Genomic DNA, 23,255 nt, shown 5'->3' on the forward strand with positions numbered 1-23,255 from the left:
CAAAGGCTCTTCCTAACCTTAGGAATCTTAACCTTAATCACCTCCCTTGGTGACTCATCCACTATTGCTAGGCCACTTCGGTGCACCTCGGGTGACACTTGGCCTACTAAACTCACCTTCTTAACCTTAGACACCTTGTCTTTGGTTAATTTCTTCTTGTCCTTAATCTTGGACACCTCATCCTTGCTATAATTATATGCCACCCTAGAATATTCCTTTTTATTGGCCTTGGATGACTTTCCCTTGTCCTTGGTCACTCCTCCCTTACCAATGTCATGTGCCACCTTAGCACTTGACCTCCTTTTGGTCTTGGAGGGACCCAATTTGACATTTTTGGATCTTTGGCCACTCAAATATATGTCAAGCCCTTTAGGTTTAATAATGAACCTCTCTAGGACTTTCTCCATTTCCTCAAGCTTTGCCTCCAAGGCTTGATTTTCTAATTCTAGGGTTCTAACCCTAGAATCAACATGTCCATCATGGACATTCCTAGACCTACCCTTCCTAGGCATGTGTCTCCCCTTCTTGGGATTAATGCTTAGGTTTTCACCCACTTTTCTTCCCTTAGGTAAAGTGGTTTGGGTCTTATTAGGTCTATCCTTAGTGTATGATTTCTTAGGGTTATCTACCATGTTAACCCTATTTCTATCATTATACCTAAATCCATGATTATGCTTAGGTAAATAATCTACATTATTTCTAACAAGCATATAAGAATTGGAGTTTGGATTAAACTTCAAAATAGGGATTACCTTCCCTTTTACCTTTGAAGCTCCCCCTTGACTTGTGCTTCTCTTCTTTTCCCATTTCTTCAAGTGCGTTAATTTCTTGAGCTCTCCTCTCCTTGGACACTTTGTGTGGTAGTGACCCCACTCACCACATGTAAAGCACCTAATATGCTTCTTATTCTTCTTCTTCCTACAACTCACATTAGTTTCTAAATTAACTTTAGTGAGTTTAGAGTTTACCTCCTTTACCTTCTTGAGCGAAGAATACCTACTCTTGTAGTGTCCCATCTTACCACACTTAAAGCATTTGATGTGGTCCTTTGTGCTCTTCTTGGTAGTTGAGGTGGAGGGTTGAGCTTCCAAGATCTCCTCTTCCTTGGATTGCTCTTCTTCCTCTTCACTTGAAGATGTGGATGATTCAACTTCTTCCTCCTCCTCCTCGGATGTTGAGCTCATGTCAACATTCGATTAGTCATTCTCTTCTTGGACCAATGAGTCATTCTCCTCGGGTTCCTCCTCTTCTTGGATTTGTATAGGACTCTCATGAAATGCAATTACCTTTTTCCAAAGGTCGCTTGCGTTCTCATACTCACCTACATTCAATATCGCATTAGGAGGTAATAAATTAATTAAAATTCTAGTTACCTCCTTGTCCGTCTCCGATTGTTCCCTTTGCTCCTTGGTCCAATATCGACGTCGGAGACGCTTTCCCTTCTTGTCCGTTGGAGCTTTAAACGGTTCCTCCAACGCAATCCATTGGTTCCAATTCATTTGGAACCACATCTCCATGCATTCCTCCAATAATCGAAGTCCTCGCGCTCGTATGGAGGTGGGATTCGGATGTCTCATCCGAGAGGTCCCTCCGACTCCATCTTCTTCCTCTAGCCGCTCTCTTGGTGATTAGTCCAACAAGAGCTCACCTAGCTCTGATACCACTTGTTGGGACCTTGACGTCCGCTAGAGGGGGGGGGGGGTGAATAGCATCTCATCCAAATCGATCGCTTCCTCCTACACTTATTAGTTACGCAGCGGAAATACAAACAAACAAGTAGAAAGCTAATCTAAATACAAGACAAGAAATACAAACCAAGCGACACGATCATTTAACGTGATTCGGAGATTAGGGCTCTTACTCCACGGCTGTCCGTAAGGTGGACGATCCCGATCCGTCGGTGGATGACTCCCCGAAAAACCTCCGGCTAGCTCAAGCTCCTTATCGGTGGAGCAACCTCACCATAAACACTTGAATACAAGCACACCGATCACACGAGGGCTTGAGAGACTCTAATAGGTTTTAACCAAGTCTATTTCGTCAACCTCAACCGAGTTCCCAAGTCTTGATTATATAGGTCATGGGTTAGAAAATCCCGCCTATCAGTCGACTACCAAAATCATCAGTCTTGGTTATATAGGTCTTTTTGCACTCGTCTTTTACTTTTCGTCCTTTCACTGTGCTTCTGGGGAAAAAGTACCTGACTTGAGCGTCGGAGGGCCTAACCCTGGGACTTTTTCCCTGGTTCGTGGTCTCTAACGTGAGGGTGACTTGTTTGAGTGTGTACAGAGCCCTCGTCTCGTCGTCCCTGTTATCAACCCCCGTCATCCACCCGTGGGAACCTTTCCAGGAGGTACCAGGTCAACCAGGCGTCTCAACGACTTTCCGTCAACACCGGCGACAGCACAGACAGCCTCTGTCTGACTCAGTTTCCGGACAGGATCAGATACATATATGATAGTTCTGAAAAAGGCTCGGATGAAGATTATCATATTTTTTAACTACAATTCAACCATTAAAATGTAGAAAGTGAAAAATAAATTTTCTTAAATTTAAGTGAGTTTTAATTTGTTTTAGCTGTATTTTTTTAAGGCCAAAAATAAAAAGGCGTCATTTTTTCCAAATAACGAAAGGTATGTCAAACTTAAATTTTTCATCAAAAGATGCCGAGTTCAAATTAGGGGATGACGTGGTGGGTTTAGATCGGATTTAATCTATTTTAGAATTTATCATATTAGAAAAAAAATAGATCCAAATGCGGATGCGGACCTGTCTCATCTAATTTTTTAATTCATTCCATCTCAACCCCACTAAAAAATTGACGGGTCCATAGCGAGTTGGATCTACCAACCCTCTAAACTTAAAAGAAAGATACAGCCCCCAGGACGTAGCGCAGACGATGGGCGCATGGTATCTCTGGCGTAATAGCCAGGGGTCGATTTTCAGGAACTGACGACCTGGGGTTTATCCCGCCATGCGCCTATGGCCTGTGTACCTGCATGAACCTCCCTCCATATCAGTGGGACCGACACTAAGGGGGCTGCTAAGGTAGCGGATCTACCTTTTTTTTAAAAGAAAGATACAACTCAATAATAAGTTATTATTATTGTATATTTTATATTACATAATATAAATATAAAATATAAATATTATTATATATAATATTATTATTTAGGGTTACAGGGCGGCTTTATTGAAACCCATATCTTCTTCGAACTCACTTCTAAATTCGATCAACGAATTTAGACTCGCCCCGTAACCCATTTGACTGAGTTTAAACTCGCTCCGAATAGGATAAATTTAATACGGGTCCGGATTTAAACCCAACCCATTACCATTCTTAGTTCAAATCCATATAATTATTGTTAGGACCAACAGAAATTTATATATCTCCACAATGACATGATATTGTACACTTTAAACCTAAACCCTCATAGTTTTACTCTTGGGCTCTATCCAAAATGTCTCAGACTAATGAAGATATTTTTACCTTATAAATCTATGATCTTTTTCATGTATTTTCAATGTGAGACTTTGTTTGCAACGTTGTAACCTAACAATCTCCCCTTCAAACGAATGACCATAAACTTCCCACGTCCAGTCCTTGACTCATCAGGTCTTCCTATCCCTTGGTCCACCCGACCTGCTAGGACTTCCTTACCTAGCAGCAACTAGGACTTCCTGCCTGATGTCTGGTCCTCTTGATTCGGACACAGGAACCTCCACTTTCTTTGTTTGAGGTCAATATTCTACTCATATGGTTCAATTAAACTATAGTTCTTGTGCACAGTTGACGGTTAAACCTTATGACAGTCCGGATTTTAATACCAATTGTATAATTGAGACGTGTTAGAGGGGGGATGAATAACACTCACGACTTTCACTTTTGTTTAAAAACAATTGAGTAAAACGCAGCAGAATAAGAGTAAGTAAAGAAAACAATGGCACGAGTTGATTTTACTTGGTTCAGAGTCTGTGATGACTTCTACTCCAAGACTCACACTCGTATAGTATTTACTTTGAATAATTCACTAATAAATCAGAGAATTACAAGTACAATAATTTAATTACAATAATTAAAATTACACTGACAACTTAGAATTCTAAAAGTAGAGCTTTTGGTCGTCGGAACAGCGTTATGGCTTCGTCGGATCGTCTTTGGAGCAGCGCGCAGGAGAAGTATCTCAAATTCAAGTTGTATTCTTGCATATGCTTGAACCAACCTTTTATGGACGGCTAAAGGCACTTTCAACCCTATGGAAGGTGCCTCCAGCTGTGAAACTTATCCTCGCAACTTCGGTCTTGAAAACTTTCGCAATCTGTGAAGTTTATCCCTTTAAAGGCGCCTTCAAGCTCATGGAAGGCACCTTCCAACCGGTCTCCAAGGTACATTTATGCGCATGGAAGGCACCTTCGCGCCTCTCCATGTGGGCCTTCAGCCAAGCCACTTGAGGTGCCTCCAACCGCCTTGGAGGTACCTTGAACATTGTTCACCCGAGCTTGAAATGTGTTTTTCACTCTCTGCAAGATACGTTAGTCCAAAATATCAAACATCCCTACAAAATAAAGTTAGTACAAATATGAATAATAAAACTATTTAATAGTCTCTGGACTGTCCGGTTCTGACTTTTGGATTTTTCAAAAATCCTAGGTAGAACCGATGCGTACTGTTCCCTCAATGGGGAACACGTTCTCATCTACTCCTCTGAGGAAAAATTACCTTTTGCTAGACCGATCCTCCAGATCGTTTGAACTTTTGTTCAGCGTTCGAGACTTCAGGATTTCATGCTGAAAGTCCGATCCACGACCCGTCTAGTCTTTCACCTGGTGTCCGCGACTCCCAAGATTTTCACTTAGAGTCCTCAACTCTAGGATTTTACCCAAAGTCCTCGACCCACCAAGACTTCGCCCAGTCACCCGGACTTCGTTGCCTAATCGCAGTTAGGACTTTCCACTTGCCTAATCGCAGTTATGACTTTCCACCTTCCTAGTATCAAGTAGGACTTTCTTTTGCCTAAGATCACTTAGGACTTTTATGCAAACTCAGTCAACCTTGTTAGACAACAAGAAACCTTAACTTTGAACCTTTTATCATAATCAAAACTTAGGTTCGATCGTCTGGTGTTTTTTGCACCAATAATCTTTTCCTTTTTTATTATGATAATAAAATTCAAAGTTAAGTAAAATATAAGAAAATGTAGCATGAGTATGTAAATTGAGCATAAATAAACCAATTTAGCCATAAAGACATAAATTGAGCATAAATAAATCAATTGAGCAAATTAAAGATGATGCTCCCCTTAATTTAGTCCCCAAGAAAAATTATTAAGTTGTGTTTGACTTTTAGATATTTTCATAATGACATGATATTATTCACTTTGAGCCTAAACTCTCATGGTTTTGTTTTTGAACTTTACCTAAAAGACCTCATACTAATGAAGATATCTTTCTCCTATAAATCTATGTTCTTTTCTATGTATTTTCAATGTTGGGCTTTATTTGTAAAGTTATAAAAACCTAACAATCTTCCTCTCAAATGAAAGACCACATACTTCTCACGTCCAATCCTTAACTTACCAGGTCTTCATGGCCCTCGGTCCACCCGACCTAGTAGGACTTCCTACTTAGTGTATGATCCTCTTGACTTGGATACGGGAGCCCTCATTTTCTTTGTTTGAGGTCAATATTTTACTCACATAGTCCAATTAAATTATAACTCTTGTGCACAGTCGACGGTAGACCTTCTGGCAGTTAAGACTCTGATACCAATTGTTAAGATCAAAAGGAATTTAGTTATCTCCACAATAACATAATATTATCCACTTTGAGCCTAAGTCCTTATTGTTTTACGCATGAGCTCTATCTAAAATATCTCATACGAATGAAGATATCTTTCCCTTATAAATTTATGATTTTTTCTATATATTTTTAATATAAAATTTATTTACAATCAACAATTATCTCTTTTATATCTCGTCTAATTTATGAACTAAGTAGGCACGTTATAACAATTATGAAATCATAATGGTTACCTATTTTATAATAATTATAATTTTATAATTAATATAACATGAATATTAAGTAGATACCCTTTAAAATACTTTCTTTTTAAAGTTAAAGATCAGTAAAATTGCGTAAGACTAAATGCAATAACACTTATTCAGCTGCCTGTAGTTGGAAAACTTTCAAGGGTAGATTTAAAAATATATAAATTTTGACGGTGGAGACAAAATTTTTCTTTGAGGTAAATTAAAATCATAAATGCTGTGAATAAATTTAATATTCAACTTAATATTTTTTTTATATTAATTAAATTAATAAATTTAAATAACTCGTTAAATTAAATAAATAAATTTAAATATTTGTTAAGTTATGAATTGTATTTATTAATAAAATTCTTATTAATCGGTTAAATAAATATTTTTTTAAAATAAATAAATAAATTTAAATTATAATGATAAGTAAAATTTTTAAATAATTAAATAAATTTAAATAAAAATTTTAACAACATATAAATGAATCAAATTTAAAATTGAAAGTTAAACGAATAAAGCCAAAGCATAACCCAAACTCAAACTCATCGACGATAATCAAGCCAAGATTAAATAATCGGCTTGATTTATTTTACGTGCGGTTTGGCTCGGCTGTGTTACCCTTGAACACCCTGCCTTTGGCAACACTTCGCCGTCGTCAACGTTCAGTCGAAACGAACCCTACTCGTCACGGTGACAACCAGATCGCCCCGCCTTCTCATGCGGCGGTTCCTCCTCACCGCAGTCGCCATGTCGTCTTCGTCTTTCTCCACTATCTCCTCATCTTCCTCTTCCCCTTCCTCCTGCTCGACGCTATTTTCTGCAGCCTTAACGAACCGTACAGTGACAGTCCGCCTCTTGCGTCGGAGGCGACCCACCAATGGTGGTTCCCTCGCGATTCGTACTGCTTATTCCTTGCGCTGTTTCGCTTCCATGTCCTCCGCCGAACGCATCAAAGTTCACAATCCGATCGTCGAGATGGATGGTGACCCCTTCTTCTTCTTCTTCTTCTTTTTCATTGTTGGTGCAAACCAGTGAAAAGTCGATCGTGATCTTCAGGTGATGAGATGACTAGGGTCATCTGGAGGATGATTAAAGAAAAGGTGACGAATTTTTGTTTCCCTGATATATGTCTCTTTGTCGTTATCTTTCTTACGTTCTAGCTGTTTTCTTCCTTTGATGCAGCTTATATTTCCATACCTCGAATTGGACATCAAGTACTTCGATCTGGGTCTTCCGAACCGTGACGCCACTGATGACAGGGTCACCGTAGAAAGTGCTGAAGCTACACTGAGGTAACCTACAATCAGCACTTCTGTTTCTTGAAGCACTTGCCCACTCTGGCAAGCGGATATATAGATTTTTTGATGCAGAGTGCTCTGTAGGTCACTTCACAACTGTATTGATACCTTTGGTCTCCCCTCCCATTAGATGGTTTTGAAGCAATTTATGATATTATGACTATGTCTGAATAACCTGTTGACAAATAGCAGCTACTTTAAGAAATTTGCTCTAATTTTCCAAGGTGTTTGTCTATCTATCATCCACTTAAAACTAACTGGACACATATTCCACGATGTTATTATTCTTTTCTGGCCTTGACACCTCGAGATGTCTTCACTCCACATTGAACATGAGACTATTCCTATTCCGGGTCATAGCTATAAGTAGGAGCGATAAGTTTAAATGGCCTCCAACAATGCCATCATACACAGATTTGAAACCCTGCACATTGACTGAAAACCATCTAGACTCTGTGTTTAAATTATTGTTTAGGGATATGCTGTTCATTTGTCCTGATGTACGGTTATTTAGCATTTTTTCCATCTAGCTGTGAACAATAAAAACTTTTCCCTGAAATATGCAGGCACAACGTTGCAGTGAAGTGTGCAACAATAACGCCTGGTATGCCAATGCCTTCCACTACCCAGCCTTATGAAATATGTATTCTGTTTTTGCATGAAGTGATTTTTGCTTCAGTTTTCTAGCCTTAATATAATTAAATTTGTGTACTTTTTCATCAGAATAACAATTTGATTTTTGAAACATATACCTTCATACTTGTTTACGCTGCAAATTTATTCAAAAACCAGCACCTGGTAATCAATCTGTGTCTTTAAGCCGGACCGTGAGTGAACTGATTGAAGTTTGTCTCTACGTTTTCACTACACTATTTGGTTCATCCAGATTGACTATAAGTTTTCCAGAAATTATCAAAAATGGAAATCTGGGGAAACTGGCTTGGTGTCATATGGGACTTTTGTTTTGACAGATTTGTATAATTTTTTGATCAGTTCTTCACCATGCTAGACCAGTTCATTATTTAACCAAACTGTTTGTTGTTGAACTCACTAGTCCAATGCGGTTTCTTAAAAGACTGCTGCTAAGATATTTAAAGCATTAGGGGGTTGTCACACTTTTTAAAATACAAGTTGGAAGGTTGCACTGTAATTCTTCACCATGTCCACAGGGGACTGAGAATCATTATTGAACTTTGATTAAACATGTTATTTGCTGTTTTAGGAGACAACAAAATGATTTATTCTTTTCATATTTTTATAACACCATAAAACTGATGGGTTACTCATGGCTATTTTAGTTACCGGAATGCAGTATGGGATACCTATTTTCATGTAAACTGAATTCCAACTTCTGAAATGTTCAAAGAATAAATTTTTTTATTGAGTTATTTACTTAAATAACATAACAATTGTGACTAGAGTTATTAAAAAAACACAACTTAAGCCAAAAATGTGATGGTCTCTTATTGATCAAGGTGCTAACTGGTTGCCTGCATAAAACAAGGCATTTGATTCTAAGTCCAATTATACTGTTATCATATATTTTTATAATTCAATAAAACTAAATTCTAACATTAAAATTTGAAAATCTTAAAATAACAGTATCATGTGCTCACATAGTAAGATTGCTGATTAATTGCTAGTCAACTAGGCATTCTAAGTTTGTATGATATTTATGGATTTGGCAATGCCAAAGCTTTAGTTGCCTTGGTCTACCCTTAGTTTTGAAGTTTTCCCTTTGTATACCTTCTAAGACTAGATTGTTTGTTAAATTGGCACAAAATGGAGAATTTGTGAATTGACTCAAAGAACTTAATTATCACCCCACCCTAATATTTCACCCATTGAATTGTACAGACCAATATTTGGCATCCTGATTTGGCTATCTAAACTATGCCCATGTTAAAAAGTCTATTTAAGCCAATTAAATTTTCTTCTGATTAAAATAAGAAAAAATGAAAAATGCACAACTTGAGTAGGGGACACTAAGTACTCAATTATCTTGTCTAGACATGCCATACAGAAAGTAAGTATTTAATTTCCACTATGATTTTATTGTTATGGTTGCTATTTGTTTTTCTCTCATTCTTAGCTACTTGAAGTAAATTTTGTTGGATCCATTGTATGTCTCATTGTTTATATTCTTCCTCATATATTTATAGACATCAATGCCTTTTTAAACTGTTTTCATTAAATTTGTTACCTTCTCTTTTGAATGGCAGATGAGGCCAGAGTTAAGGAGTTTAATCTCAAATCCATGTGGAGAAGCCCCAATGGGACTATAAGGAATATTTTAAATGGTTTGCTTATAAATCTTCCTTTTCTTAATTACGTTGTTATGCTTTGATTATTTTCTCTTGCCCAGCTTGTAGGTTTGGTTGAAGCATTGTAGTTTGTTTCTAAATTTTTCTTCAACCAATTTACTAGATGCTAAATTAGTAACAACTTCTCCAAACAGAACTTCCTCTCTTGTTCAGACAACTGTGCTTCTTTCCTAGCATGTTTTTTTCGCTCCGGAACTTTGTTGTGGGAGATCTTGATCTATTTCATGAATCATTCTCCTTGTTTTAATGGGAAGTTAGCAAATACATGAATTGACATTTGTGTATTGCTACTTGTGCCCCTATAATACTATAGATCTACTCAAACTTAAAAATCAATTGATCTTTTAAAGGCATTTGCTTGACTTCAATTCCTTGTTTATTTGTCTCATGCATCTAACTTGTTCCTTTGGGACAATGTTAGCTTCCATTGTAACATAAGGTTGTAACATTTCAGTGATGCTTATTTGGTTTGACTAGGTGACCACTTGGTGTATCAAAACATCTCAAAAGCTTAAGTTATGAGAAGGGAATGAATATGGTGACCACTTATCCCATTGGTCCTGCTGGTTCAATACTATATAATGCAGATACTTAGGTTTCTTGACTTTTGATATTCATATTGACTTTAACAACCGTATAGTGGATATTCCTCTTGCATGTCTCTTCTTGCAGTAAATCTGCCTTAGTTCTGTTAGAGCAATTAGTTCATTGGTAATCTAATTTACTATAGGAACCGTCTTTCGGGAGCCAATTCTTTGCCAAAACATACCACGCATAGTTCCTGGTAAGAATCTTCTATTCACTCTTCATCCAAACTCTTTTAAGTGTCTTGCAAATGTGAGCTTTTATGGAATTTTGCATGCACATTTAGGTTGGAAGAAACCTATATGTATAGGTAGGCATGCATTTGGAGATCAGTATCGAGCAACTGACATGATTGTTAAAGGTCCTGGGAAGCTTAAAATGGTTTTTGGTGAGCCCCAATACTTAACGCAGGTTAACTTTTTAATTGTTTTCTCTTTGATACATATCCCTGCTTGATTGAGCGGATCTGACATGATTAGTTTACTTTCGGTAAATTAGTCCCTGAAGATGGAGGTGCACCTACAGAATTAGATGTTTATGAGTTTAAAGGAACCGGTATTGCATTATCTATGTATAATGTTGATGAGGTTTGCCATCTTGTCCTTGTATAGCAAATTTTATCAAGTTATTCTAGAGGATTAAAATTTGAATGTCTTATCAGTCTATTCGAGCTTTTGCTGAGTCATCAATGTCCATGGCACTTGCAAAAAGATGGCCACTTTACTTGAGTACCAAAAATACCATATTGAAGAAATATGATGGCAGGTACTTATGTCTCATTTACTTGTCACGTTATCAGCATCTTTATGCTTTTTATTCGAGAGTAAAGTGGATCTGTGTGGGTTATATATATTAACTCGGAGTGCAATGTATGTATTAACTCAGAGTTGGGTATGATTATACAACACAGGTGTAGATCCAACTTCCAAGTGTCCAAAACAGCTGTTTCTAAATTTTTCACTGGTGAACAATAGTAATGTCAGATGTCAGACAGGGGTAGAGGGAGGGGATAGATGAAACCAAGTATTGAAACATAGTATTATGATGGTTTACCAGATTGGAGCATACAATAAGCAAGCAATTGTGTAATTAAACCAATTCAAGCTTAGTATACAAGTCAGATAATTTTTTGCCACAACTTAGCAAAATTAGTTGCTAATGTATTACATGCAACTGAGTGCTATCCATACTTGCCTAAACACATGGTCCAGAGGAGGCATGATCCAGATGCCTCAGTTCTCAAGTGCATCCTAGACAAAGGCCTTAATCTGGGCATGCCTTAGTTAACTGTTAGGTATCTTGGTGGGCATATCACCATGGCGGTTCATAATGAAAGAAAAGGAAAGCAATGCTAGAAACTAAGCTATTGGCAGGGGATAGAAAGCTTTGAACCAAGCAGTAGAAAAGTATTTTCTATTACTTTTCCCTTCTTGAAGAGATATACTATTAAAATATTTGTTAGTATCTAATTAAAAAGAGGACCTTGATTCCTTAAATAGGCACCAGTGATTTGACTAAACTATTTTTTGCTTGCTCACTTACTTCCATTTACAATATAAGTTTGATTTTGTGGGATGTTGTGGTATTTATTATGATATTTGGTTTACAATGGTATTCGTTTTGATATTTAATGATCTGCTGACAACTCAATTGCCTGCATTTTATTGTTACTCACCAGATTATCTTAGGCTTTCATAATCATCTTCTAGTACTCTGGACTAAGTAACCTCTTCCTAATCCTCAGCAAGTTTTCTTCTTCTTTATCTGTTGTCACTGGTTATGTTTCTTACAATTCATGCTTGAATTAGTTGTAAGGTTTCAGGTAGAATGGTATTAAGAAATATGATACAATTGCCAAAGTTACCAGGGTAGTTGTATTGCGATAACCGTCTATAAACACTGGGTGGACAAAAGCAAGGAGTCAGATCTAGATATGACAGATTGACAAGTGTGTGTATGCGGAACAAATTCAATTCTGATAACAAATCGACGCAACAAAAGAATGCTTTGGTATCAAATCGCTGTAGCATGAAAATTTAACCCAAATTGTTATAGAATTGGACAAAATTGATTTGGCACGAGGGACAAGTATAGCAGACAGGGAACTAAAATTGGCTGAGCAATATTATTAGCTAAAATTGGTTTACACAAGAGGAATAAAGTCCTTTTAAAGACTCGAACCATACAGAATTGAGATCAACTAAAAACAAATCAGAAAATAAATAACCCTTTTTCTAAAAGGATTCAGTTAAAACCCAATTACAAATTAGGAAATGAATACCATTAACTTAAACTCCTACCAAAAGTTTCCTACAGTCCTAAATTAGACAATTACTAACTTTGAAACTTTCTTTAAAGAACTATTCTCCTAAAGGAGAACCTACCAAATAACTCTTCTGGAAATTAATTTCCTTGTTTGCAATATTTTGACCATCAGCACACAATTGACTTCTTGTTTCAAAATTGATTATGTTAGTTGCTTGAAGATGAGGCTTATCACCTTGAAAATTTATGTCTTAATAGATTCCCACCATGATACCTAAGAGCAGCTCATTTCAGATGTTAATCACTGCAATTTATTGTTATCAAATCACAATGAATTTGCTTATTGTTTGTGTATTCTTTCAAGTTGTTTGTCTCCGTTTTGTGAGACTTGGTCAAAAATCATATCTATATTTCAGAGCTTGAATGTTCAATGCACCTCATGCATCGTGTTTAAGGAAGCTTAGACATGGAAGTTATCTGGAATCATGTTGGAATTGTAGGTTTAAGGACATATTTCAAGCAGTATATGAGGAAAAATGGAAGAGCAAGTTTGAAGAACAGTCAATATGGTTGGCATCTCTATTAAGTCCTTTTTGCTTATTTCCTAAAACAATTGCAAGCAAGTATTGGTGTTCCTTCTGTCAGGTATGAGCACAGGCTGATTGACGATATGGTAGCTTATGCAGTGAAAAGTGATGGTGGTTATGTGTGGGCATGCAAAAACTATGATGGAGATGTCCAGAGCGATTTTCTTGCACAAGGTAGTTCTTTTTATTGTAACATCCTTATACTACTACAACAATCAATAAGTTATGAATCCTAATTCTTTGATGTCATCTTCACCTACTTGGCTTTTATTTTGCCATTGCACTACTTTATCACTAGCACATCCCTGGTCTTTTAATTGACTCCTATTATGTCAAGTTTAATTTTCGTATTATACTTGTACCAATGCTGATATCATATTTAGTGTATATACATATGCGCGCGCGCGCATATATATATATATATATATATATATATATATATATATATATATATATTTATAACCAAAGACACTGGTCGGTTGCAGTAACTCTGCACTAGTAAGCCAAGGAGACCAAATACTAGTACAACAAAATAACACCATATTAGTACTACTTCTTTACATTATAGCTTACGGTATTAGAAACTCAATTCCTTACCCTTGAAAACCATATTTATAAAAACAACCACACAAACGATCTAAAAGAACCCTAGAAAACCTAAATAAGGACATTGGTAAACTTTCTTTAGGAAAAGCAATTACCAGATAGTCACCTACTACCTATAAGTTTCTTACATACAAGACCCAAGACCCCCCTTCTAATGGATCTACGAACAAGAACACAAACTGATAGTTTTTCTGGACCATCATAAACTTTACGACAACCAAATAAAAATTTACCTATGATACCTTGAGATCATCGACAAATATTGCTACTTATCAATTAGAAGAGCTTATAGATATTGAACAAAATCTAGACACGTTTTCTAATAAATAATTAAATATCCTAAATCCAAGAAGAATATAAAATCAAGGACTATTATCCTTTTCCATAGCACTATAGACATCACAGGACACAACCACTTCATCTACTAGACGGAGGTGAAGAATGATTCACATTTATGACTGAAGAATCATCACGAATACTTTTGCAATGAAAACATAATTATATCCATTTAGGACTAATTATGTTTGGCCTAAGAGGACTTACTAGCATAGGAGTTAAAGTATTTTTAGTCCTTTACGACTCAAGATTTTCTGATAATGATAAAGCCGTTATTGGACTCATTGAAGTTGATATAGATAGTAATTTAGGAATTACATATTTTTGCCCAAACTTCAGTATGATTATTCCAGACTTTATAGAACATATTAAAATCTCCGTTCCAGAGGATATCGAGATTTTCAAAAACATAATATAAAAATAGACATAATTTTTCTGTCCTATTGAAATAGAAAGCTCTTAGAGTTTTAGTATCCTCCATTTTATCAGGAAAAGCAAGGATTTTAGCAGAAATACGAGGTTGAAGGGTTATTTGTCCCTGCCTGTCTCAGCTCCTAGGAAATCAATATGGGTAGTTGCTATTGTCATTTTCTTTCGAGAAATAATAAGACCATGTTTTTCGAATAGGTTAAAAATAATATGATGATGAGCATAATGTTCTTGTTTAGTTTTGGAGATGTTCTTGTTTAGTTTTGGAGAAAACTAAATATCACCTATATAAACACAAGTGCAAAGAGAAACATCTCGAAAAATGTCATCCATTTTCTTTTGAAAAATTTAAGGGGCTACCTTAAGACCAAAAGGCATAACAAGCCACTCGAAATATTCTTCAGGGCAATAAAAGATTGTCCATTTAATGGACTTAGGATGCATTTTGACTTACCAAAATCCTGATTTCATGTCAAATTTAGAGTACCATTTAGAGTTTTGAATTTTATTTAAGTGTTGGTCCTTGTTAGGAATTTTATAACCATCTTCTTGGCAGTTATCATTAAGTCTCTTGTAGTTAAATACCATTCTAGATTGATTAGGTTTCTGTTATGCTCCTTTATTAACTATGAAAGCTAGACTTCGGTGTCTATATGTGGACCTTTGAATGACTCCTAAAGTTAGTAGTTGATTGATATGCATTTTATATTCTTTAATTTCCCAATTTGTATATCTTAAATCAGCTTTAATTGTGAGATTTGAGTTAATTATTGATAGACTTTGTCTCAGACCCAATATTTAGTAAGATTGTCTCCAATAATTTCTAGCTTTTTTAATCTAAAAATGATGGAGTCTAAATCAAGTTTATGAGTGTTTATTATTTGAAGTAACTGTTTTGGGAGTATTAAATTAGGTGGGATCCCGGTGTCATCAAGATCAGATATAGGTCTTGACCAGCCAAGTAATTCTAGTTTCCCTGATCTTGATAGTCAGAAAGGGCTAGAGCACAAGTTTGACTTGGGTTATTAAGAGATGTTGTTGGCTCACTTGACTGTTTACAGGCATGTTTAGTAGAGCATCAAGAACTATTAATATTGTCAGGAGGCCTAGCTTCAAGGAGTGATTTGGTAGTTAAGGGATGAACAATAGATGGATAGTCTGAGACTATGGTTGTTACTATAGGCGAGGAGAAGAAAAGAGTATAATCCTTGGTTAGAAGGAAAGCTTTGTCAGGCGTTAAGGAAATTTAGGCTTAAGATCAAGTGTATATTAGGATGTAATAAGGGTTTAATCCAGAGTTTAGAGAGTGGAAGGGGTGTCTTGTATGTGCCACAGTTATCAGAAAATCGTAAATGTATATTAGTAACGAATTGTGTGCATACTAATTGTTGACCATCAAATTGAGTGCTAATTAATGGTTGAGAGGTCGTTTTGATGAGGGTTTTTGGTAATATTGAAAGCAGTGTGATTTCATCTATTGTGGAGTTAGTATCCCCATTGTCTAAAAAGGCATGCAATGTGAATTCATGTCTATGGATATTAACAAGACATTTGACTCTAATGTCTAGTGTTTTACCTGTGTTACATATACTAGAGGCTTTGATAAAAACTAGATTAGTATCTAGTGGAGTAATGGAAAGTTGCAAGCCTTTACCTTTATTAGAAATCTATGAAAGTGTTGGGTGTAAGGAGTCCATTTAATGTCTTTTCTATGGTAGCAAGGTCGGTTTCCAGTTGATTAAGACGAGTTTCTAACACAGAGACTCGAGTTTCTAATAAAAAGTTCCGAGTGCTACCCTTGATAACTGACTTATGGGTATTTCAATGAAAAAGAGTTGCTGGAGGCATAAGTTATAGGCTTGTTTCCTATAGATCTTACATATGCCTCTCTCGTCTAAAGATGGATAATAACTAAAAAAAAAAACAAGGGATGTTATCAGTACTTGTTTTTAGTATCCAATCATGAGGACAGTTAAATTCTTCTGTAGTTTTAGTGTTAAGTTGTTTGAGCATTAAATTTATACCTGAATAAATTTTCCCATAATTCTTCTAAATCATCTAAAGGCACATCATCGGTTGGTTCTGAGTTATGCGAGTACGAAGGATATAAGAAAGAATTTACTAGGCTATAGTCAGAGGAAGGCGATATTTCTTCCATGTCATCTACTGAGACAATAAAGTAAATCGAAAATGTATCAGACACATTTGATTGTACTTCTACCAGGTGATGCATGTGCGTGACGTGTGTGGGCACCTCTCTGCATGGGATTGGAGGCGCCTCCCATGTAGACAGGCACCCGCGTGCACGCGCATCGCCCGGGATAAAATCTCTCATGAGGATGCTATGATAGTTCTTTTATGCTAAAATTTATAAAATATTTTGCCGATTATTGCCAACATATAGACTTGGTAAAGCATAAAATGTAAAGGATTTAGTGTGCCTAAATCTCTGCATTTAGTTATCTTTAGGATTCTAGTATATATCCTTTCCCAGTTCTTTAAACGTTGCTAGTTTATATCTAAATCATTGAAACATACCTTCTTTAAACTAATAATCTTTTTTTATTTCCTCACATCACCATCAACTCTTTCTACGTGTACCTTCGGACTCTCTATCTTCTTAGACCTTACCAACTTCTTTCTCCATTCCATGATCTTTAAAAAATCATGCATTTTTTTTACTTCAGAACTTATATTTCAGCAGTTTTTGAAAGATTAACCTCAAGCTGATCCCCAACTTTCCTGAGTGCTATAATTGATGCTTCAACTATTTCGGTGATGCAGGATTTGGTTCTCTGGGTTTGATGTCTTCTGTACTGGTAATGACATAGTCAATTGTGCTTCTTTGGTCTTGGTTTTTCTCTGATAATGAGCCTCCTCAAAACTTTCTGCAGTTGTCATCTGAAGGGAAAACATTGGAGGCTGAAGCAGCACATGGAACTGTGACTCGACATTTCAGGCTATATCAGAAAGGACAAGAGACTAGTACTAATAGTATTGCATCTATATTCGCATGGACACGTGGCCTTGAGCACAGGTAGTTGCAGTTTTTTAAAATTACATTTTAACAAATTATTACAAAATGCCTTCCAACTTCTTTAAGTGGTCTGGGACACCCATTTCCATCACACCTCTGTTATACGTTCATTGTAATTTTGCCAAGACTATTATTGATGTCTTCGACCATTCTTTTGCTGCAGAGCGAAACTCGATAAACATGAAAAACTACTAGACTTTGTCCAGAAGCTTGAGTCTGCATGCATTGAAACAGTGGAACTTGGTAAAATGACGAAGGATCTTGCACTTCTTATCCATGGTCCCAAGTAAGCTCAAGCTATATTCACTACAATTTCCCATTTTACATGAAGCCAAGAACTAGTTATGACAATTTGTGATCATTTGGATCATTATGAGATTTAATGAAATAAAATAATAATTATACCTCTTTTAAAAAATAATTTATAATGTCTAAGATTATTTAATATCTTTAACTAATTAAATTATATTATTTGAAAAATTATTAAATTTTTTAAAGTTTTAACATTATTTGTAAAGAGGTCAATTCCTGCCGCCGAGTTATATATTTTTATCCCAATTTTTGAATATGTTGATTAGCAATAGATAGTAAACCTTTAGATAACGATCACAAATTCAACTTTATGCATCTAACCTTTTGGCATCCCTTTTATTCCTTCTCTCATCATTTTAGGAGCCATACTACCTTAATGAACATAAGTTACATTTGCTTTTTTCCTACAATGATTTGTCAAACTGTTGGATTGTATCTGGTTGTTCTTTACGCAGAGTGTCAAGGGATCTCTATTTGAACACTGAAGAATTCATTGATGCTGTTGCTCAAAATCTCAAAGATAAGATCCAAACAGCATCAAGCGTTTAGTGTAGTTTTGCAATTGGCCAAACAGCATCAGCACTGTTTCCTAAAGGTTAGAGTTTGACATGTCAAATTTGAAAGGATCAAGTTGGCCACCTTCGACCAAACATCAGGTTCAATGTGGGAGACAAGATGTTCTTTGTATGGGCATTCAATCTGTGTCTACGTAACTCCTAAAAGTGTTAATTAACATTTGTCTTTCGACTCTCTCAACTGATGAATCCTACTTCAGAATGTGATTTATAACTTTATTTTATCCATTTATTTATTGTTTTGGTCACGTTTCTATCTTTATTCTTATGCGCTATTTATCTGCCAGTATACCGTGACTGATTATAATGTTTAAAAGAAAATATTGTGTTGAGACCACTCGAGTGGTCATTAAAAAGCGTTGGATCAGTTTTTAAGTTCGTTACCTATATTGCTTCAATTCACTGCATTTGTTTAACAATTTTAGTTCTTGCTGCTAGTTCAAGGTTTATTTTTGGCAATTTACCAAAAGCTATATCCAGATTTTCGAATTTATCATTACTTTGTTATTTATCTTTTTTTTTTTTAATGTTTTTCTCATTATACCTTTTTGATTACTTTTCTTTATCAGCGATAAAATTATTGCTTTGTGATCAAAAAGTCACGAGTTCGAATCTTGGAAATAGTCTTTTATAAAAAGTAAGATAAGGTTGCATAAAATAGATCCTTTTTCGAGATCTTATATAGTGAGAGTTTCGTGCATCGAGCTGTCTTTTTTTATCATTTCTCTCTTCTCTCTTTCCTTATGTGTTTGCAATATTTTTCTCTTTCCTCTTTTTTTTTTTTCTCTTTTGCACGTCGATTCTTTTTAAAATGTTTTAACACCTTTGGGAAGCTGAAATAAACAATGGATATCATATTTGAATTCCTTGCAATCTCAGAAATCCACGTGATCTGAAATGGATGCAATCGGAGTTCTCTAGGTTCATTAGTGAGTTTTAGTCAAAATCCACTAATGGACCTAGAGAGTTCCAATTGTACCCATTTCAGTTCCCGTGAATTTCTGGAGTTGTAAGGAGTTCAAATATGCTATCCATTGTTTATTTCGACTTCTTAGAGGTGTTAAAATATAATAAGCAAGAATCGTCAAAATCATATCAAGCCTAACGTAGAGAATTTTGACGATTCTTCTTTATTACATTTTAACACATCTGAGAAGTCAAAATAAATAATGGATAGTATATTTGAACTCCTTGCAACTCCAGAAATTCACAGGAACTGAAATGGATGCAATCGGAGTTCTCTAGGTCTATCAGCGGGTTTCGAGCATTTCAGTTCCTATGGATTTTTGAGGTTGCAAGGAGTTCAAATATATTATCCATTGTTTATTTCAACTTCTCAGAGATGTTAAAAATGTAATAAGTAAGAATCACCAAACATTGTTGGAGCAATCCCAATGGTCCGTGTGACCATGTGTTTTGGTGTTTGGGCAAAGGGTTTAAGTTAGGTTCACCCATGTATTTGATATGTGTATTTGAGTTGTGCAGGTTTACAGGATACACATGTGACTCAGGTTGATGGCTTCGGGTCCGGTGAAGGATGGAGCATCCGAGGGACCGTGGACAAGGCAGCGAGGACAAGGGCAGAGGGAAGCGACTTCGAGGCATACGCGAAGGATGGCATTGGGGACGAGCCGCGGGCTTGAATGCATCCGAGGGACGAGAGCCAAAGGAAGTAGGCTTGAAGGCAAGAGGTCAAAGCTACAAATGAAGTGTCAAATGAGTCATAAGGGTGAGGGTACGAGTGCATGAGAGATTGTACTCGGAGTAAAATTCTAGTTTTAGGGGCTTACTGTAGCAGTACTGCAGCGCTGGGCAGTCGACTGGCAACGAACAGAATATCTCTGTTCATATGGAATCGAGCCGTTGGGATGTAACGGTCGTATTTCCACTGAGAGCAGTCGACTGCATGTTTTGGCAGTCGACTAGTAGGCGGGATTTTCAACCCGCGGCCTATATAACCAAAGCTTGGGAGCTTGGTTAGAGTTGACGAAATTAGTGGTGGGTAACCTCTAATTAGTAGTCAACTAGTGCCCTAGCAACCCAAGTGCTCTTGATCGAGTTGTGACGAGGTTTCTCCACCGACAAGGAGAATTGTGCTAGCCGGAGTTTCCGGGGATTAATCCACCGACGGATTGAGGGATCGTCCACCTTACAGACAGCCGTGGAGTAGGAGCAAGTTATCTCCGAACCACGTAAAAGAATCGTGTTAACGTTTGTATTCTTACTCATTGCTTTTTTGTTTTAGTTTCATTTCCGCTTGCGCAAACTAACCGTGTAGAGAAGAAATCGAAGTTGGGGGTGACCTAGCTATCCAACCCCCCTTCTAGCCGGCCACCGATCTTCCTACAAGTGGTATCAGAGCGAGGTCGCTCTCCATTGGACTAACCGCCAAGGAAGCAAAGATGACCGGCTTGATTGAACAGCCAAAGCTTGAAGGTAGAGGCTTATGGGACATCACATATTGGATGATGAAGATGGAGGTCTTCTTCAACACGGATTGGAACACCATGATGGTGGTAAAGGAACCGTTCGAGGTCCCGAAGGACAAGAAGGGAAAGAAGCTCCAACCACGACATTGGACGGAGGAGCAAACCACACGATCAAAGGCAAACGACAAGGTAATATCTATATTAATTGATATTTTGCCTAATGACGTAATGAGCCTTGTAGGAAAATACAAGAATGCTCATGATTTGTGGAGCAAGATAAAGAAGGCTCAATGGGAAGAACCTATGCTTACACCAGAAGAAGAAAAATCCGAAGAAACGAATGAAGAAGCTCAAGTAGAGGAGGAGCAACTGGAAGGTGAAGAGCACTCAACTTCCGAGGAGAAAGAGGAGAAGGATGAAGAAATGTCATCCACTAGTGTGGATGAGGAGACATCCGCAAAGGTTGAAGAAAAATCCAAGACAAGTGAAGAGAATAAAGAGGAGGTCTTGGAAGTGGTCAACCTAGTGAGCACCTCCACCGAAGCAAAATCAAGAGATTACATCATTTGCTTCGAGTGCAATGAGAAGGGACACTACAAGAGTAGATGTCCATTGGGTAAGAAAAAGGTAAATCCTAAACCCATTCAAGTTAATTTAAACACTAACAAGGGATGTAGGAAAGAAGAGGCCCAAAGGAGGAGATTGCGCATTGTGTGCTTCACGTGTGGGGAGAAGGGTCACTACCACACCAAATGTCTCAAGAAGGGGAAATTAAGAAGCTAGCACATCTAAAGAAATGGGAGAAGAAGAGGAGCTCGAGTAAAGGGGGAGCCTCAAGGGTAAGGGAGGTACATCCTAATTTGAAATTTAATTCAAATTTTCATTCTTCCATGCATGCTAGAAATAATGATTATCATCATGTAGCAATGCAAAATTTTGGATTTAAATATCATGATAGGAGTAGGGTAATTGTAGATCAAAACCCTAGAAGATCAATGCATGATAAACAAAGAAATAGTAGACCTAAGGAGACCCAAGGCATTAATCCCAAGAAGGAGAGACACATGCCTAGAAAGGGTAGGTCTAGGAATGTCCATTGTGGACATGTTGACTCTAGGTTTAGGAACTTAGAGAGGAAAAATCAAGCTTTGAAGGCAAAGCTTGATAAATTGGAGAAAACCCTAGAAAGATTCAATGTTGGATCTAAGGGTTTAGGTATGATGTTGGGTAGTCAAAGACCCAACAATAATAGATCGGGTTTGGGATACCGATCTAGTGGCTCCAATGCTAAGGGAAAGTCTTATGCTAGGGTGACATATGACTATGGCAAGGAGAAACCAATAAATGACAAGGGAAAGCCATTTAAAGGTAAGGATAAATTAACCAAGGACAAAGTGTCCAAGGTTAAGAAAGTTAGGTTTGTAGGCCAAGTGTCACCGGAGGTGAACCAATGTGGCCTAGTCATTGTGGATGAGTCACCTAGGGAGGTGGCTAAGGTTAAGGGCTCTAGGGGGAGTTCTAAGAGTCAAATTGGGACCCATGGCCAATGAATCTCAGGTGGGTTGTACTTGGGAGTCTAGAGGGGTCATGAGATGTGCCAAGTGGTTTGGAGACGGACTTGAGTCTCAAACCTAGGGTTTTGGCACAATTTAGTTTTGTTTCATGCTTAGAAATATGACATTGGGGGTCATATAGCATGATAATTGATTTTGGATGTATAGATGCCATATAAACCAATGCTAGAGATGCATTGTGGGTTAGCATGAGCAAATACATCAAGAGGAAGCCAAAACTAGGACTTTAGGTCAAGGTTAAATTGAACCATTTAGCTAGTTTTGAGTTTTGTGTCAATCTTGGGATTGGTGATAGATATATTTTTTAATGTATTTTTCCCAAATAGACATGGGTAAAACAGACCTCTCCACAAAATTTGAGAATTTTTGGAGGTCTGTGGAATTATTGGTGCATTTATGAAATTAGGTCAGAAATGTTGAAAAAGGCTGAAAAACTGTGCTAGTCAACTGCTAGTTTTAGCAGTCGACTGCACCAGTCGACTGCTAAAAGTTGCAGTCGACTGGCAGCAAACAAAATCATTCTGTTCGCTCAGCTAGTGGTGACCAGCCGACTGGTACTTCTTGCAGTCGACTGATACTAGTCTGAAATTATCTTCAGCACTAAATTTTGACCAAGTCAACTCATACAAGTGTATGAAATCCATGGGGGATAAACACACGAGTTTAGGGTCAATTGGAATGACAAGTTTTCAACAATTGGGATATTGTTGGAAGACTTTTTGGATGTTAGGCAAAGGAGGAGAAGTAAGGTTTAGTTGGGAAAACCTGAAAGTGCCTTTGCGTAGGAGGAGCCTTGGGATAGGTTCTTAAAAAACCCGTTGTAAAAATCCTAGCTCATTGGGGAGCGTAAGTATAGGGGAGCC

At 37.0% G+C, this 23,255-nt stretch overlaps 1 protein-coding gene across 1 annotated transcript; it reads left to right on the forward strand.

The window, feature by feature from the left end:
- Positions 1-6,623: 6,623 nt before the first annotated feature.
- On the forward strand, positions 6,624-18,651 carry LOC121993147 (isocitrate dehydrogenase [NADP]-like). Its single transcript, XM_042547826.1, has 15 exons — positions 6,624-7,017; positions 7,092-7,135; positions 7,218-7,327; positions 7,900-7,937; positions 9,556-9,633; positions 10,388-10,441; positions 10,529-10,630; positions 10,741-10,829; positions 10,904-11,007; positions 13,008-13,076; positions 13,153-13,268; positions 17,250-17,284; positions 17,360-17,502; positions 17,666-17,788; positions 18,270-18,651. Exons 1-15 carry the CDS (start codon positions 6,753-6,755, stop codon positions 18,361-18,363), a joined length of 1,464 nt encoding a protein of 487 aa, XP_042403760.1. The 5' UTR covers positions 6,624-6,752; the 3' UTR covers positions 18,364-18,651.
- The last annotated feature ends 4,604 nt before the right edge of the window (positions 18,652-23,255 follow it).

This window comes from Zingiber officinale, chromosome 6B (assembly GCF_018446385.1).
Source record: "Zingiber officinale cultivar Zhangliang chromosome 6B, Zo_v1.1, whole genome shotgun sequence".
In the NCBI taxonomy this organism is placed as follows: Eukaryota; Viridiplantae; Streptophyta; class Magnoliopsida; order Zingiberales; family Zingiberaceae; genus Zingiber; species Zingiber officinale.

Excerpts from the sequence above, each read along its gene's own strand:
- LOC121993147 (XM_042547826.1), top strand. The coding sequence starts at position 6,753 with ATGCGGCGGTTCCTCCTCACCGCAGTCGCCATGTCGTCTTCGTCTTTC. Across the intron at positions 7,136-7,217 it reads GGAGGATGATTAAAGAAAAG|CTTATATTTCCATACCTCGA; the intron begins GTGACGAATTTT and ends CCTTTGATGCAG. Across the intron at positions 13,269-17,249 it reads GAGCGATTTTCTTGCACAAG|GATTTGGTTCTCTGGGTTTG; the intron begins GTAGTTCTTTTT and ends TCGGTGATGCAG.